This window comes from Bufo gargarizans, chromosome 4 (genome assembly GCF_014858855.1).
Source record: "Bufo gargarizans isolate SCDJY-AF-19 chromosome 4, ASM1485885v1, whole genome shotgun sequence".
In the NCBI taxonomy this organism is placed as follows: Eukaryota; Metazoa; Chordata; class Amphibia; order Anura; family Bufonidae; genus Bufo; species Bufo gargarizans.
This window is the reverse complement of record NC_058083.1, coordinates 408,416,269-408,432,468: the sequence shown is the minus strand read 5'-3', so window position 1 is coordinate 408,432,468 and position 16,200 is coordinate 408,416,269. Positions and strand designations below refer to the sequence as shown.

At 41.2% G+C, this 16,200-nt stretch overlaps 1 protein-coding gene across 2 annotated transcripts in view; it reads right to left on the bottom strand.

Moving 5' to 3' along the window:
• Positions 1-16,200, bottom strand: part of STXBP5 (syntaxin binding protein 5) — a 424,762-nt gene that overhangs the window by 108,953 nt on the left and 299,609 nt on the right. For both annotated transcript variants that reach the window (XM_044291763.1, XM_044291764.1), the window contains exons 11-13: positions 10,223-10,295; positions 6,915-7,062; positions 6,762-6,829 (exon numbers count right to left, since the gene is read on the bottom strand). In XM_044291763.1, the coding sequence (XP_044147698.1) occupies positions 6,762-6,829; positions 6,915-7,062; positions 10,223-10,295 (289 nt within the window). The remainder of the gene's footprint in view (positions 1-6,761; positions 6,830-6,914; positions 7,063-10,222; positions 10,296-16,200) is intronic.

Genomic DNA, 16,200 nt, shown 5'->3' with positions numbered 1-16,200 from the left:
CTCTCATTCTACTCCCCCCCCTCCCTTGTCACTCATTCTACCCCCCCCTCCCTTGTCACTCTCATTTTACACCCCCCTTGTCACTCTCATTTTACACCCCCCTTGTCACTCTCATTTTACACCCCCCCCCCCCTCCCTTGTCACCTCTAGTGTAGCCTGTGTAGCGTGGCCGAGCTCTGTTCGATCCGCGGTACAGAGCAGAACCCCCACCTCATAACAGTGCTATCCACAGACCCCCCCACCTCATAACAGTGCCATCCACAGACCCCGACCTACCCCATAACAGTGCCATCCACAGAACCCCCCCCCCCCATTGCCGCTCCAGTACAGACTAGTTATTATAATATAAAATGTGTACAATTAATAGAAAATAGCGGGGAGGGACTGGGAGGTGGAGCTGGGGGCCGGTGCGTTCACTGTTCTCCGGCCCCCAGCTCCAGTAGTTATAAAATGTTGTACAATTAATAAGGATTCTATTCATGAGGCCCCCTCTGTAGTAGAACATTCAATATAGCCACATCCTACTCACAGGGCTGTTATCTTAATGCTGGCCGGCGGGGCAGACGAGCGGCAGCGTCACAACTGACGTCATGTGCCCGGCCTACTTTCTGAATGAAGGAGGCAGCGCAGGCATGTGACGTCAGTCGTGACGCTGCCGCTCGTCTGCCCGGCCGGCCAGCATTAAGATGACAGCCCTGTGAGTAGGATGTGGCTATATTGAATGTTCTACTGCAGAGGGGGCCTCATGAATAGAATGCTTATTAATTGCACACATTTTTATAACTACTGGAGCTGGGGGCCGGAGAACAGTGAACGCACCGGCCCCCAGCTCCTCCTCCCAGTCCCTCCCCGCTATTTCCGGCCGATATGTACAAATATCGGCAGAAACAGATTAGGTGCATTTTCGGACGCCGAAATTTCGGTGCACCCCTACAAAATACCATATCTCATGGAGGCACCACAAGGAGACACATGAACCCGTAATGCAGTCCGTGTGCTACCGCACGAGACCGTGGACATGGAGTAGTTATAAGTATATATGGACAGATACAGCAGGGGAGATATACAGTACTAAGCTAAATGGGCCATAATTTGGGCCCAGTTTGCAACAGTGTCTAGTGAAAGGGTGTGCTTTAGCAGACAGGATCATGTCATAAAATGCACCATATGAAAATATTTGTGTAAGGTAAGCCAACCAAGAGGTGACTTAAAGAGGACCTTTCACTAGAATAAAACATCTAAACTAGGGATCTCCCTGCACTTACTGTTATACCTGGGCGCCGCTCCGTTCTCCCGGTATAGCCTCCGGTATCTTCATAGTTAAGCTCCACCCAGGGGAACCTGCCGGCGTCTCATTCTCCTATGCTGTAGCGCTGGCCAATCGCAGTGCTCAGCTCATAGCCTCTCAGGCTATGAGCTGAGCGCTGCGATTGGCCAGCGCTACAGCATGGGAGAATGAGACGCTGGCAGGTTCCCCTGGGTGGAGCCTAACTATGAAGATACCGGAGGCTATAACGGGAGAACGGAGCGGCGCCCAGGTATAACAGTAAGTGCAGGGAGATCCCTGGGCGCCGCTCTCCATGTCTGTATAGTTAGTTTAGATGTTTTATTCTAGTGAAAGGTCCTCTTTAAGGAAAAGTGTCTAACACGTCTAGCAAGACAAGCAGAAAAATGTATAGCATGAGACACGGTGATGAATTTAGTGCACCTTCTGCCTGTCCGGTGAAATGTTATGCACTAATAAATCTGTCCCATCGTCTGCTGTATTTCAAAAATTTATAACAAATAAGATCAACATGTGAAGAACGCAACATTACACTACTCTGAACTGATGGACATGAATTTCCCAGAATGTGCTTTCTAATTTAGTACAGTGGTGTTTAAAAGTTTGTGAACCCTGTAGAACTTTCTATATTTCCACATAAATTTGACCTAAAACTACAATCGGATTTCACACAAGTGGTAAAAGTAGATACAGATAACCAAATCAAACAAATAAGTGAAAAATATTATACTTGGTAATTTATTTATTTAATGATCCAATATTGCATGTCTGAGAGTGGCAGAAGTATGTGAACCTTTGCTTTCAGTGTCTGGTATGACCACTTGTGCAGCAACAACTGCAATTAAACATTTCCAGTAATTGTTGATTAGTCCCTGCACATCAACCTGGAGGAATTTTAGCCCATTTCTACATAAAAAAACGCTTCGATTGGTGGGTTTCCTGCCATGAACTGCTCACTTCAGGTTCTTCCACTACATTTCCACTGGATTAACTCCTTGACGACATCCGCTGTACAAAACATTGTTCCAACAGCATTCTGGCTTGTCCAGGTGACCTTCAGCAAACTGCAGATGGACAGCAATGTTCTTTTTGGAGAGCAGTGGCTTTCTCTTTGCAATCCTGCCATGCACGCCATTATTGTTCAGCGTCCTTCTGATGGTGGACTCATGATCATTAAAGAACTCCCACAAATTTGTATTCTCTGACCTGTAGAAAGGTACATGATGTAATCTTTAGGGAAGGTAATCTTCTTACCAGTGTCTGTATTTGTGAGTTATCCCCTCCTTTCTGCTTCTCGTCTGTGTCATGTGACCAGCAATCAGACTTTCCAAATAACACAGCATCTTATGTGTGGGCAGGAAGTCAGTTTCTCTATGTATCTCTATGGGAGGCTCAATGTCAGTCTCATAGGAAAGAATAAAGTAACTATTACTTCTATGGGGCCCTTTTCTTCCCTTCTACGGCTCCTCAAAACAAATAAAACCGACATACTTGTCAGTAAAAATCAGGACTTGGCCCTGTTGAAGTGCAAAAACGTGAATTTTTTTTTTTTTGGGGACATGCTGAGCGGTCTGCAAAAAAACGGATCCGCATTTTTACGGACAGCATGCGGCTGTCTGAATGAGCCCTTAGAAGGGACGGGATGGCTCACAAATACAGTCATTGGGAAGATTACATTCACTACAGATTACATCATCCACCTTTCTAACAGGTCAGAGAATAAAATATTTTTGTGGGAGTTCTACTAGCGTTAGCTAATGTATAACATCAAAAGAGAAAGAGGCAATGGATATAAACTTTATTATAATCTCAAAAAAAGAGACAAAGAATCCGATAAAATACAATGAAAAACAATACATTGGTGGATGAAGGACACACAAGATAAAAACGGAACACCACTAGGCAATGTGTACACCAATACTGACAAGGTCACAGAGATACTAAGTAATAAGTAAATAACCCAAAGTGGGCATATAATACATGGACCCAGTCAGAGCCGTAAACACAATACTAAAACCAGATACAGTACATCAGTATAAAGTGCAAAGTACATGGATAATATAATGAACGGTTCCTGAAAAAATAATGACCTAAATACCAGAGTGGTGATCCAGAGAGCCCCGACGCATGTTTCGCGTAAGCTTCCTCAAGGGGTGCATATACATGTACTGTATCTGGTTTTAGTATTGTGTTTACGGCTCTGACTGGGTCCATGTATTATATGCCCACTTTGGGTTATTTACTTATTACTTAGTATCTCTGTGACCTTGTCAGTATTGGTGTACACGTTGCCTAGTGGTGTTCTGTTTTTATCCTGTGTGTCCTTCATCCACCACTGTATTGTTTTTCATTGTATTTTATCGGATTCTTTGAGATTATAATAAAGTTTATATCCATTGCCATTTGTGCTAGCCTCTCTTTTGGTGTTATACTTGGCGTGTAGGCTTAGCACGCGTACTCACGTTATGAGTCATTTATTATTGGTGTCTACCTAGCGTTAGCTAATGTGAGAAAGGCCTTTAGTTGCTTAGAGGTTACCCTGGCCTCCATTTTGACCTTAGATTATTACATGATTTGCTTTTGTAGTGATCTTTGTAGGTCGACCACTACCAGGATGGGTTAGAACAGTCTTGATTTTCTCCATTTGTCTAACTGTGGATTGGTGGATTCCAAACTCTTTAGAAACGTTTTAGTGTTTTTCTAGCCTGATGAACATCAACAACTTTTCTGTTAAGGTTCTCACAAATCTCCTTCGTTCAGGCCATGATACACCACCACAAACATGTTGTGAAGATCAGACTTTGACAGAACCATGTTCTTTCAATAAACAGGTCACCCCCTCAGACAATTTCTCCTTCAAATTATCTGCTAATCCTAAAGGTTCACATACTTTTGCCACTCACAGACATGTGATATTGGATCATTTTTCTTCGAAAAAATACATGACCAACTGTAATATCTTTTACTCATTTGTTTGATGTGGTTATCTTTAACTACTTTTAGGACTTGTGTGAAAATCTGATATAGTTTTAGGTCACGTTTATGCAGAAATAAAAAAATTCTGAAGGGTTCACAGATTTTGAAGCACCACCGTCTATTCTTTTACACAAATGCATTTTAAAACATGTAAGAGTAACCCTCCTTACAGCTGTTCCATTTTCCCAAATGCTGCTCTTAAAATCACCGATATGAAAGTTTAATGCTCTTTTGACCCAGATTTTAATTATAAACTACACTTCCCAGCATGATGTTCATTCAAGCAAGCAGTGGCTAGCTGAGATTTTTTCAAATCACTCCATTCACAAATCTGAAGAACACTTCATTTATTTGTGTATCTTTTATACATCTGAATTTCAAACACATTGGAACTGTTAAAGGAACTATAGTATCTTATTTGGAGTCATAACCAGAAACAGCACCACACCTGTCCATGGGCTGTTTGTGGTATTGCAACCCAGCCCTATTCACTTCAATGGGGATAAGCTGTAATACCACATGCTACCCATGGACAGGTGTGATGCTACTTCTGAACGACAGCAGCCATGGTTTTCTAATGCTAGACCACATCTCTAACAGTTAACATCTAAAAAACTTTGGAGGCAACTTTTGTTTAAATTTTTTCTAATTTTTGGCTAAAAATTCATATTTATAATTGGCCTTTATTAAAAATATTAAGCCGTCCTGTCACAAAGGGTTAACCTTTTCTAACTGTGTGACTGGTACTTTCACTAGGCAGTCATCTAATAACTCTATCAGTAAGATGAGAACTGAGCTATAATGAGAGCTTATAATGTCAAAGAGCAGAGATAAGGAGTCAGTCTACTCCCCAGATGACGGAAAAAACTGAAAATCAATCCTTATTATCCTTATTTTAAAAAAAGACCAATTTAAAAAAAAAGTTTTTAGCTCAAAATAAGTACAATGCAATAATAAAGAAATTGCCCCAAAGGTGTACATAGACTTTAAGTAACAACGAAAATAGTTTGGTATTTTTTTTTTATACCAGTTTTGAATTATTTCATGTTTTTTTCTCCATTCACATACTCTGTTGTTTTCCTACAGACCGCAACTGTATTTTCTCTCAGTTGCAAAGCAAAAATCTATGTGCCTGTGTAAACCATTTTAGGTTCAAGACGATACAGTATGGGACCCTTTTTCATATCTGCACAGCAGTATGAGGCCATACTGTGTGTCATCTCAGTTCCCACAATGCAGTGCCCAGGAAGCAATATGAGGTGCATTGTCTAATTACACAAGCATTCTGGGTTCGGCAAATAAAACACATTCATACTAAAGTTGATTTTCTGAACAATTTGGGAATCAAATCCTCACAGGTTTCAATCTCTATTTGAAGCTACAGAATAGGACATTTTAGTGCTGGTCATGTATATGGGTGAATGTTTTGTTAGAGTAAAGAGATCTTATAACTGTACTGTGATCACCAGGATCATAATAAACAAATAATGCTTCAATCCAAATACGGCAAGCAGAGATCTTGTTACACAAAGTATAATTTAAAAATGTTAATGTTTCCTTACACTATGTGTATGTAGGTATTTGTTTATGTGTGTTGTGTGTATATATATATATATATATATATATATATATTGTACACATACCAGTGGTTCCTCAAGTTACAATATTAATTGGTTCCGGGACAATCATTGTATGTTGAAACCATTGTAACCCGAGTCTAGAACTCTATGTAAAAAACAGTAATTGGTTCCAAAGCCCAAACAGATAAAGCAAGTCATTACACATAACAGCCAGGAATGGATGCTGCAAAATCACTTTCTATGGTGAGGGCATGAGCTTCTTCATGGTCTTAAACAGTACATTCATGTACCAAAAGCCGCAGCTTACCTAGTATCCAAAGGAGCAGCTCATCCTGGCACACACAGGGGACAGTACAGAACACGTAGTACCACACAGGAGCTACTAGACAACCACTACAGGTGTTTTACCAGTGAAATGGCCATGTTGATTGGTTGGATTAAGTTTGAGGCATTTTATGTTGAGTCTAGTTTCTACATACAATGGCGCAGAAAAGAGAATTGTATGTTGAAAATATTATATCTTGAATATCATGAATAATGATTAAAAAACTTAACTTAAAGGGGTATTCTATATATTATATGAAGTTATCCTTATCAACAGCACTAGGATAACTATTAGATCGGTGGGGCGGCTGGTTGGGCAAGCCACTCCATTCAATTCTATGGAAGTTGCGTAGATAGTCGAGTACAGCGCTCAGCTATCTCCAGAACTCCCATAGAAATGAATGGAGAGCATGTGTGCATGCCCGACCAGCAGGTCCGTTCATTTTAGGGCTCCATAGGGTACAAAGTCCGGTTCTCGTGATCAGTGGAGGTACCTGTGGTGGGACCCCCACCAATCTAATAGTTATCCCCTATCCACAGAATACCTCTAAACAGTGTATATTAGTAACTGCTACCAAACCATGATACAGACTTACCCTGTGATTATTATCTCTGGGTAACTTTGAGTACCAACACCCCAGTTACCACCACTGACAGGCCATTCCTGTAATACAACCAAAGCAAAATCATGAGCCAGATAAAGGGAAACAGAGACGATACTTGCATATATAAATGCCTTTAGTGCTTACCTTTTTACTATAACCTTGCCGCTTTTGCCGGTTTCCAACAAAATAAAGTGCAGGGATGAGGTCCTCAGGGCAGTCCGCAAAATATTCACAGCAAGTAACAGGAGACTCATGTATGCTCAGAGGATATGGGTTCTCAAATATAGGATATCTGCCAAAGAAAAAGATTACTGTTGAGTAACATATAATGTGTTCATAGCTGAGCTCCACCAAAACAAATACTAATAATTAGAGATGAGCGAATTTCATATTTTGAAATTCAATCACGCTTCGTTTGGTGGTAAAAGCAGAATTGCATTATGTATTCTGTTACCACAGACCATAACGCAATTCTATGATGGAATGCATAATGGAAGGCCTTTAGAGGCATTTCATCATAATAGAAGTCTATGGGCTGCAAAACTGATCCATCCCGTTTCCGTTATGCAGTGGAGTCCTCTGCTGCATAACGGAAACAGGATGGATACGTTATGCAGGCTATAGACTTCTCTTATGACGGAATCAATAACGGAAAGCCTCTAAAGGCCTTCCCATTATGCATTCCTTCATAGAATTCCGTTATGGTCCGTGGTAATGGAATCCATAACCCAATTCCGCTTTTACCACCTAATGAAGCGTGAACGAATTTCAAAATATGAAATTCGCTCATCTCTACTAATAATCTTCTATTACATCTTTCGCTTATCCTTCCATTACCTGCTCATATTTTCATCAGTGACAACCAAATTGTGAATAGCCCCGATCCCCAATATTAATAGCCGAATGCTCATTTGATCAATAAATATTCTACCCAACTCCCCTATATACAGGGCAGTATGCGTGTTTCCGACATGGAGAGCGAAATCAACACTGCATGGAAAAAAGTATGTGGACACCTTGTTGAACATTTCAACTACAGGGACATTATACGGGCTTCGTGTCTGATAATACAGGCCCCAATCTTCTGGAAGGCTTTTATCTAAATACTGTGTTGGAACAGGGCTGCAGGGAATTGCAATTGCCAGAGCTTTAGCAAGTTCAGCAATGCTGCCATTCCAATTCATCCCAAAGGTGCTTGATGGGTTGAGGTTAAGTTCTTTGCATAAAACGTACTCCACAACAAATTTAACAGGTCACCCTTAAGACACTTTACTAGAGCTTAACACAGGCTTTTGGAACAAATTCAGGGCCGTATGTACGATTTGGACGCTCAATATACACTACTCATAAAAAGAGTTAGGGATATGTGGCTTGTGGCTGACATTTCAGGATGAAACTAAAATGCACTCTAACCTTTAAAGGTGAACTTAATGTGACCTTCTCTAAACATTCTAATGCATGTGAACAACTGTTCAATGTTTCAGTACTTTTTGCCCAATACATTTTCTGGTTCAATTAGAATTGGTATTTAAACAGTCCTCCTAATTATGCTGTTCACATTGCGACATCATGAGACCAAGATGACACTGATTAACAATTGATCAACAGTCCCTCACCATTGTGAGGCTTCAAGCAGGATGTTCTCATAAGGAAGTGGCCACCGAGCTTAGAGTGTCATCAGCAGGTTGCAACAGAGATAGAGAGAGACTGGAAGAGTCACAGAAAGGCACGGAAGTGGACATCCTTTAGCCACATCCTACACTGATGACTGCTTCATTGTGAAAAAATGCCCTGTGAAACCGAATGATGAATGCCACACAACTCCAGGAACATTTAAGGAAGATGAGAGGCACCCAAATGTCATGTCAGAACATTCAAAACCATTTACATCAGCGTGGTCTGCGTGCAAAACAACCTGCAAGGTTACCTGACCACAAACATCATTGTCTTGCATGGACCAGGGAGCATCTACGCTGGACAAGGGACCACAGTGGGCCTCAGTGCTGTTTACTGATGAAAGCTGATTCACGCTGAGCAGAAATGATGGCTGCCAACAATGTGACAAGCCCATACTACTTGAATAACATCATTAATCCAGTCATGGTGCCTCTGCATGAAAAACACAGGCCTAATTTCATCTTCCTAGACGACAATGAGCCAGCTCATGGAGGTCGCATCACTTGGGAAGGGCTGCTCACTAGAGTGGCCTGCACATTCTCCAGACCTGTTACAAAACTTCAACTCCCAGCATGCCCGCACAGCCAAATGCTGTCCGGGCATGCTGGGAGTTGTAGTTTTGCAACAGCTGGAGGCACACTGGTTGGGAAACACTGGTGTAGAGGCTCATAACTCTGTACCCCAGAACCTCAATGACCTGAGGGCCACACTTCAGGAAGAATGGGATGCTATGCCTCAGTAGACTTGTGAACAGCATGAGACGCCGTTGTCAAGCTGTAATTGATGCTTAAGTTATTGAGACACTGACATTTTTTGTGGGGGTATACCCACCACTGTTGTTGGCTTTTGTTTCAATAAATAGTTTTAGATGAGGAAATCCCCATTGCATGCTTCTACTTTCATGATACATAATCACTGTAGCGTGAACTTTTTACATTTTCCATAAATTTCACCCGAAATATCACAAACTTTTTGTGAGAAGATTTTAGAGTAAATTCAAAGTTTCTCATTACAACCACCAAGCTTCCTTGGTTCTAAGAGTTCTAAACAGTATTAATGTTTATCAGTAGAATATTTCTGATGATAAATATATATATATACCATCGCTGATGTCCCATTGCCTCCCCCCTGGTTCCCCCAGGGAACCCTCCTTGAAGTTATTATGCTCATAAGGATCTCCATGATGTTAGCCCACAAACTGCAGCACTCTCCTGTAATTCTAAATTTTTAATTCAAATTTTTAGCCCCTGAAACAGGGCATGATGTTCACTGTTGTCCAAGTTGTGTATATATTATCTTTGATGTACTATCCCAGCTCTTCTTCTTCTTTTCTACCAATTACCTAATCGTCAGCATATGAGTCCATCTGCTAATGTTTGCCAACAGAGATTGATTTTAGGCAACTGTAAAGTGGACCATACACATTCGATACATGTAACCCAAACCTGCTCATTTTGGGATGACCAGCTAAGCATCTACAGTGTGTGGGGGCCTCCTGGATCTCTCTTGAAAGATGTTGGGACAGATTAGGGTCATGCAGTTGCATTTGAAATGCCCAATCCTTTTGTTCTTGGTGTGGATTTCTCATCAATCTACATTCAGGATATGTGCATGCTCAGCTAAGCATGTGTCTAGAGAGAAAGCTGCCAGCTGACCAAGTCTCCATGGCCATCTTTTTAAAGGGTTATTGTGAAATGGCCAAACCCAAACCAAAATATCTCTGAACATTTAATAGGTGGCATACGTATATAGATAGATAGAGAGGCAAATCTTACCCATTTTGTGCAAGGTCTATGACTACTAAATCTTGTTCTAAAAGTACAACCACAGCATAGGGCTCCTGGAAATCTGTAAAGATAAAATAAGAAAAACATATAATAAAGCTACATTAATAAAAAAAAATTAAAAAGCTTTCACCCTAAAAGAAAAGCCCAGAATAATATATACCTACAATACATGTAACTATAAATATACCGTATTTTTCGCTTTATAAGACACACCTGATGATGAAACGCACCTTGGTTTTAGAAGAGTAAAATAAGAATAAACATTTTTTGAACCTAAAGGTGTGCTAAATTATTTAATAAAACAACAAAATAATATTTCACACTGTTATGATGATCTGCTGCTTACACATTGTTATGGGGGGGGGGGGGTCTGTGGATGACACACTATATTATGTGACTATAACTCCCCTTATCCTTAAGATTGCATCCAGGCCCTGCAGTACACGGATACATTCCTATAGAGGGGGAGGGGGGGGGGGGAGGTTATAGTCACATTTAATATAAACACTTAGGCCAAAAATGGTACAGTCCGTGGACAGTGTTTATATTAAATGCGACTATTACCTCCCTCATACTGCAGTACATGCATTCTTATTGATGAGGGGGGTTATAGTAACATTTAATCTAAACACTGTGCATGGACTGTACCATTATTGGCCTAAATGTTTATACTAAATGTGATTAGAACCCGCTTATCTACATGTATCAGAAAACAGCAAATCCCGGTTTCGTACCGATTCAGGTACAAAAGTATCGATTGGGTATCGATAGTTCGATACCCAGTGCAACCCTACTTGTAACTGCGTTGCCTCTGCAAGCATGCTGATGTGCAGTGTAATTCTGAAGCAGAAGCAGCACTCGCACAAGCACCAACTCCTCTTCAAACAGCTGATCAGCGGGGGTCTTAGGATCCCTGCCCATCTGATATTGATGACCTACCCTGAGGATAGGGCATCAATATGTATCTACTGCACAACCTTTTTTTTTTTGTCCCCCCCAATCCCTCCCCCCTCCCCCCGACATAACCCCATGAGACAAGAGCAAATACATAATTTTGCGCCATATGGTCTGACTTCTCGGTACATTACAGTAACTGCACGTATTACAATAGTTCAGGTCAGTATAGCATACTTTAAGCAATATGACACATTTTACAAGATGCCCTATTCAAGTTCCCATGTTATGTGCCACCTTCATCCCAGGGCACTCAGTTTCTCAGACTACCCTGTCAATACCACCCTCCTTTTATATCACTTCTCACCTCTCGCCACCCCTTTCTGCCCATCACTCATACCTCCCTCACTCAACCCCACATTCATCTCCTCACGTTTGTAGATTATAATACTGCACAACCTTTTTAAAGGGATTATCCAGGAAAAGATATTTAGGACTTATCCTCAGGATAGGTCATCAGTATCAGATCTGCAGGGGTGCGACACCCAGACCCCCGCCGACCAGCAGTTAGAAGAGGCTTTGAGCGCTGCAGCCTCTTCCTAGGCCACTGACATCACTGAATATCGGTCACATGCCCTAGCTGCAGCTCAGCCCTATTCAAGTCAAAGGGGCTGGGCTGCAATACCAAGCACTGCCACTATAGCATGTATGGGGCTGTCCTTGGATAGCTGCATCGTTCACCAGAACCCTCATGAGCACAGAGGCTCCTTGAAACAGCTGATCGGCGGGGATGCTGGGACTTGTGATAATGATGACTTATTCTGAGGATAGGACATCATTTCCCGGATAACCCCTTTAAGGTCGTCCATGAAGAAGAATCTGACACAATACTGTTGTCTGAGGACAAATCTATAGACTTTTTTTTTTTTTTTTTACAAATATTAGAGTGTCACCAGTGAGCTCCCTAGCCAACTGTTTGTATAGACCCATAGCTGTAGTGCACACTGTTTTTCTTTTGTTGATCAGAGGCTTGGTCCCTGAGTTATGATCATTTTTTTAAATATGCAAATTAGGCCATTGATGCAATGAGGGCATCACCACCGCTATTGTTGCAACCAGGCCCCGTTCCTTTTTGCATCCAATCCCTTCCTCACTGCTTTGCCGCTGCCTGACTCTGTCAAAGCAGCAAGGGGCTCTCACAGAAAGAAGTGGAGCTTGGGTGCAACAAGCACAATGGTGACGCCTTCACTGCACCAAACGCCTACCAACTGAAAAACAGAGTCTCGGATCAACAAAGACCACACTTCTGCATATACAAATAGTTTTAAAAAGAACTTTCTATAGTATTTTCTCAACCATACATGCTCATATTTAAAAAAAAATAATCATACAAAGAAAATATTTTAAAAAATGACAATCATCAATGAATGGAGTGTCAGTCTGAATATAGTGGAAATGGAAACAAGAAAATAACATTCATCCATTTCTGATCCAAATTATTCAAATGGAAGCATGAAAAGGAAACTCTTCAGTCACAAAACAGAAAGAATTGTGGGTAACTTGTTAAAAAAATATCAGAAATCATGACAAAACGACAAAAATTTTGTAGAGGATTGGTTCTGATAGCAAAGAAAACACATAAGAAAAGTATTTAATTCGTATAGAATAGACACAAGTTTCCTATTCCCATCAGATCCATTTAAGAAACAAATCTAACGATGCCCTATATACAAGTGTGCACATAATGCACAATACATAGCAAAAAACAATTACCTTCTCCAACAGTAGATGGCTCCATTGTACTTTCTATGGAAGATTCTATGCTGGCTCACGAGGTACATAGCTACACATCAAGTTCTAGAATAGCTCAGGAATCACCAAGTACTCAGTATCATGGGAGTTTATACTGCATAATGTGAGAGTGTTCACACTAACATTCATCTATAATCTGAAATCTCTTTCTCCAAAAAACTGAATCAATGTGTGGTACACACATCAACGATGTGACCAAAGGTATGTAGACAACTGACCCTCACATCTGAGCTCACTGGACATCTCATTTATGTTAATATACAGTTGTGTCTACCTTCCAACTGACATTCCAGGTCACCTCAGAGGTGTTGGACAGGATTTATACTGTATGAAGCTCCTCAAGTTACTCTACACTAAACTTTTCAAGCGGCCCGGTCAGGCTGGAACAGGAAAGGTTTACTCCAAACTGATGACACAAAGCTGGAGGCATATAACTGTTTTTGTATGCCGCAACATTAACACAGCAATTAAAGGAGTTGTCCAAGTTATTTTTATAGATGACATACTCAGGATAGGTCATCAATATCATATCGGAGGGGGTCTGACACCAGTCACCCTCACCGATCAGCTGGTTTAAGAAAAGGTGCGCCTAGCCAGCACAGCCTTACCTTCATTGTTTATCTGCTTGTCGTCGCAACTGCAGCGGTGAGAAGGTGTACATACAAGAGGCCGTCCCATTCACTTCAATGGGACAGGTCGTTTCTATTCAAGTGTATAATAACGAGCCATCCTGTTTAATTGAATGGGACGGTAACTACACCTGCTCGCCTTCTCGTCAACCCCGATTGGCGGGGGTGCTGGGTGTCAGACCCAGGCCGATCTGATATTGATGACCTATCCTGAGGATAAGTTATCAAGAAAAATAACTTAGACAACTGCTTTAAGGGGCCTTGCCCACACCCTGAAGAGCAGTCCCACTGTATTATAAGTATCCCCTCCATCAAATTTCACTACAGACTCTGCATTCCAAATGGCTGGGCCCATAATGCCAATACAGTTTGAATGCAGTAGCAGGATTCATGCCTGACACTAGTCTATTCAAACTACTCCTCATGTTGGTCACATGTAGAAATTAAGACCCCTGCTCAAGTGATCAGTGAGGCCCAAAGCAATGAAACATTTAGCACCTATCCCCTGGAGAATTATTAAATGTTATTGATGGGAAACCCAAGGAAGTATTGCTGGCAGCAGTATTTAGGGATGACAGACATACCTTTTGTGGGGCTTTTCTCATCAGTTGGGTGAATATGAACTTCTATTCTGTGTGCATTTGGCCTAATCCTAATAAAAGCTCCACAAAAGGTATGTTTGTACTGCTCTCCCCAGCCCCTATCTCGTGCTGTTAGCAGTTTGGCAAGGTCAAAAGTAGTGACAGACTGCCCTGAAAAAGTAACTGTCATTTAATTTTTTTCCCCATAAATGAATAGCACAAACTAATATAAGAAATGTAATATATCCTATGAGAGAAGATGCTTCGTTCTCCTCTTATCGGGCTCCTTTCCTGTTCCCGATAACTGCCTGCTTGTCAGAGGAGGAGAGAGCGGCATTTACATGTAGCAAGCAGCTCTAATGTATGGAAGCAAGCCACTACTCATTCCTATAAAGACTCATGGTTTCCTGGCAGCAGATCGCTGTTTAGACAGCAAGATATGCTGCCCATAGACAGTGTTTGCTTGTTTATTGGGTAATCAGAAACACCTTTACATGGGCCGATCATCGGACCTTTACATTGGTCCGTGTAAAGGGACTTAACTCTCAATTCACTGCTGAGGTCCATCTTTAGAGAAGACAGGATGCCTGCTCACTGAAGGATCAGATTACTTGGAAGTCTATGGGGAGGAGAAAGTGGAGGAGGAGGAGAAGAGAGGGGCTGCTGAGGACAGACAGAGAGAATGACTAGGAGATTGCAGCTTGTTTGTAACTGATTTATTTCTCAATTTAACTGCTGTATTCACATCTAAACTTCTCAGTACTGCTTTATAATGTCCTCAGTTGCTGATGTTGCTTGTGAGGTTGTACTACAGCGTTAGGGTACTTTCACACTTGCGTTAGTGGATATCAGCAGGCAGTTCCGGCAACGGAACTGCCTGCTGGATCCGGAAATCCACATGCATTGTTTCCGGTTCCAGATGACAAATGCATTGAAACACCGGATCCGACTCTTCGGTGTCAGAGCCGGTATTTATTTTTTTCACATTTTTGAAGGTCTGCGCATGCGCAGATCGGAAAACTGGATCCGGTTTCCGGAACACTTGGTACCGGATCCGGCATTAATACATTTCAATGGAAATTAATGCCGGATACAGAATTCCGGCAAGTGTTCCAGAATATTGGCCGGAGAAAATACTGCAGCTGAACTGAAGAATACTGAACGGAATGCATTCCATTCAGAATGCATTAGGATAAAACTGAAGTTTTTTTTCCAGTATTGAGTCCCTGGCTGTGACAGAACTCAACATCGAAAAACCTTAACGCTAGTGTGAAAGTACCCTTAGGAAGCAGAATCCTATGTTTATCCATGTCCTGTGTCTGGGCAGAGATCATCAAAGCTAGCCTCCACTCATCAGCTCAGAAAAAAATGAGAATTACAGACAGATTGCACAGGGAAAAACTGCAAAAAATGCCAGTAAAGTCACATAATAGGCAGAAATAGTGTAACTGTTCATATATACAAATAGTAGCTTGCTATGAAAAAATACTTGAAACACCAATTATATTTTAAAGAGTAACTGCACTTTTTTAAGTGCAGAAGAAGTGATTATGATTACTTTTGCAATATACTTGTACTATTTTACTAGTATTTTGTACTATTTAACTTTTTTTTTTTAAAACCTGGCTCTGAAGTTGCCCTAATTGCTGTTTAGTGCAGTACTGAATATGACTCCCCCTAGAATAAGACTCCCCCTAGTGCTCTGGATTTGTACAGTATAGCTTTATCTAGTGTACCAATGAAGTTATTACAGTATTTCCAAAGAGGATAGTCGTAATGATAACTATTCTGAAGAACACAGCTGCAAACTGATGACAGTCAACCCCCTACATCTGCTGCAATAATCACTCATTATTGTAAGTTTCCACAATGCTGTTATTGACCACCCACTCTTCTGATGTATGTTACAAAAGCTCAATCTGCTCAAGTCCTTTACCAATGTTCATGGTGATTTCTAAGATGTAGAACATCTAAACAGCATGGGAATTGGAAAATTTAATGAAGGACACAAAAAGAAAGTTAAAAAATTTAAAAGAAAAAAAGTGGCAAA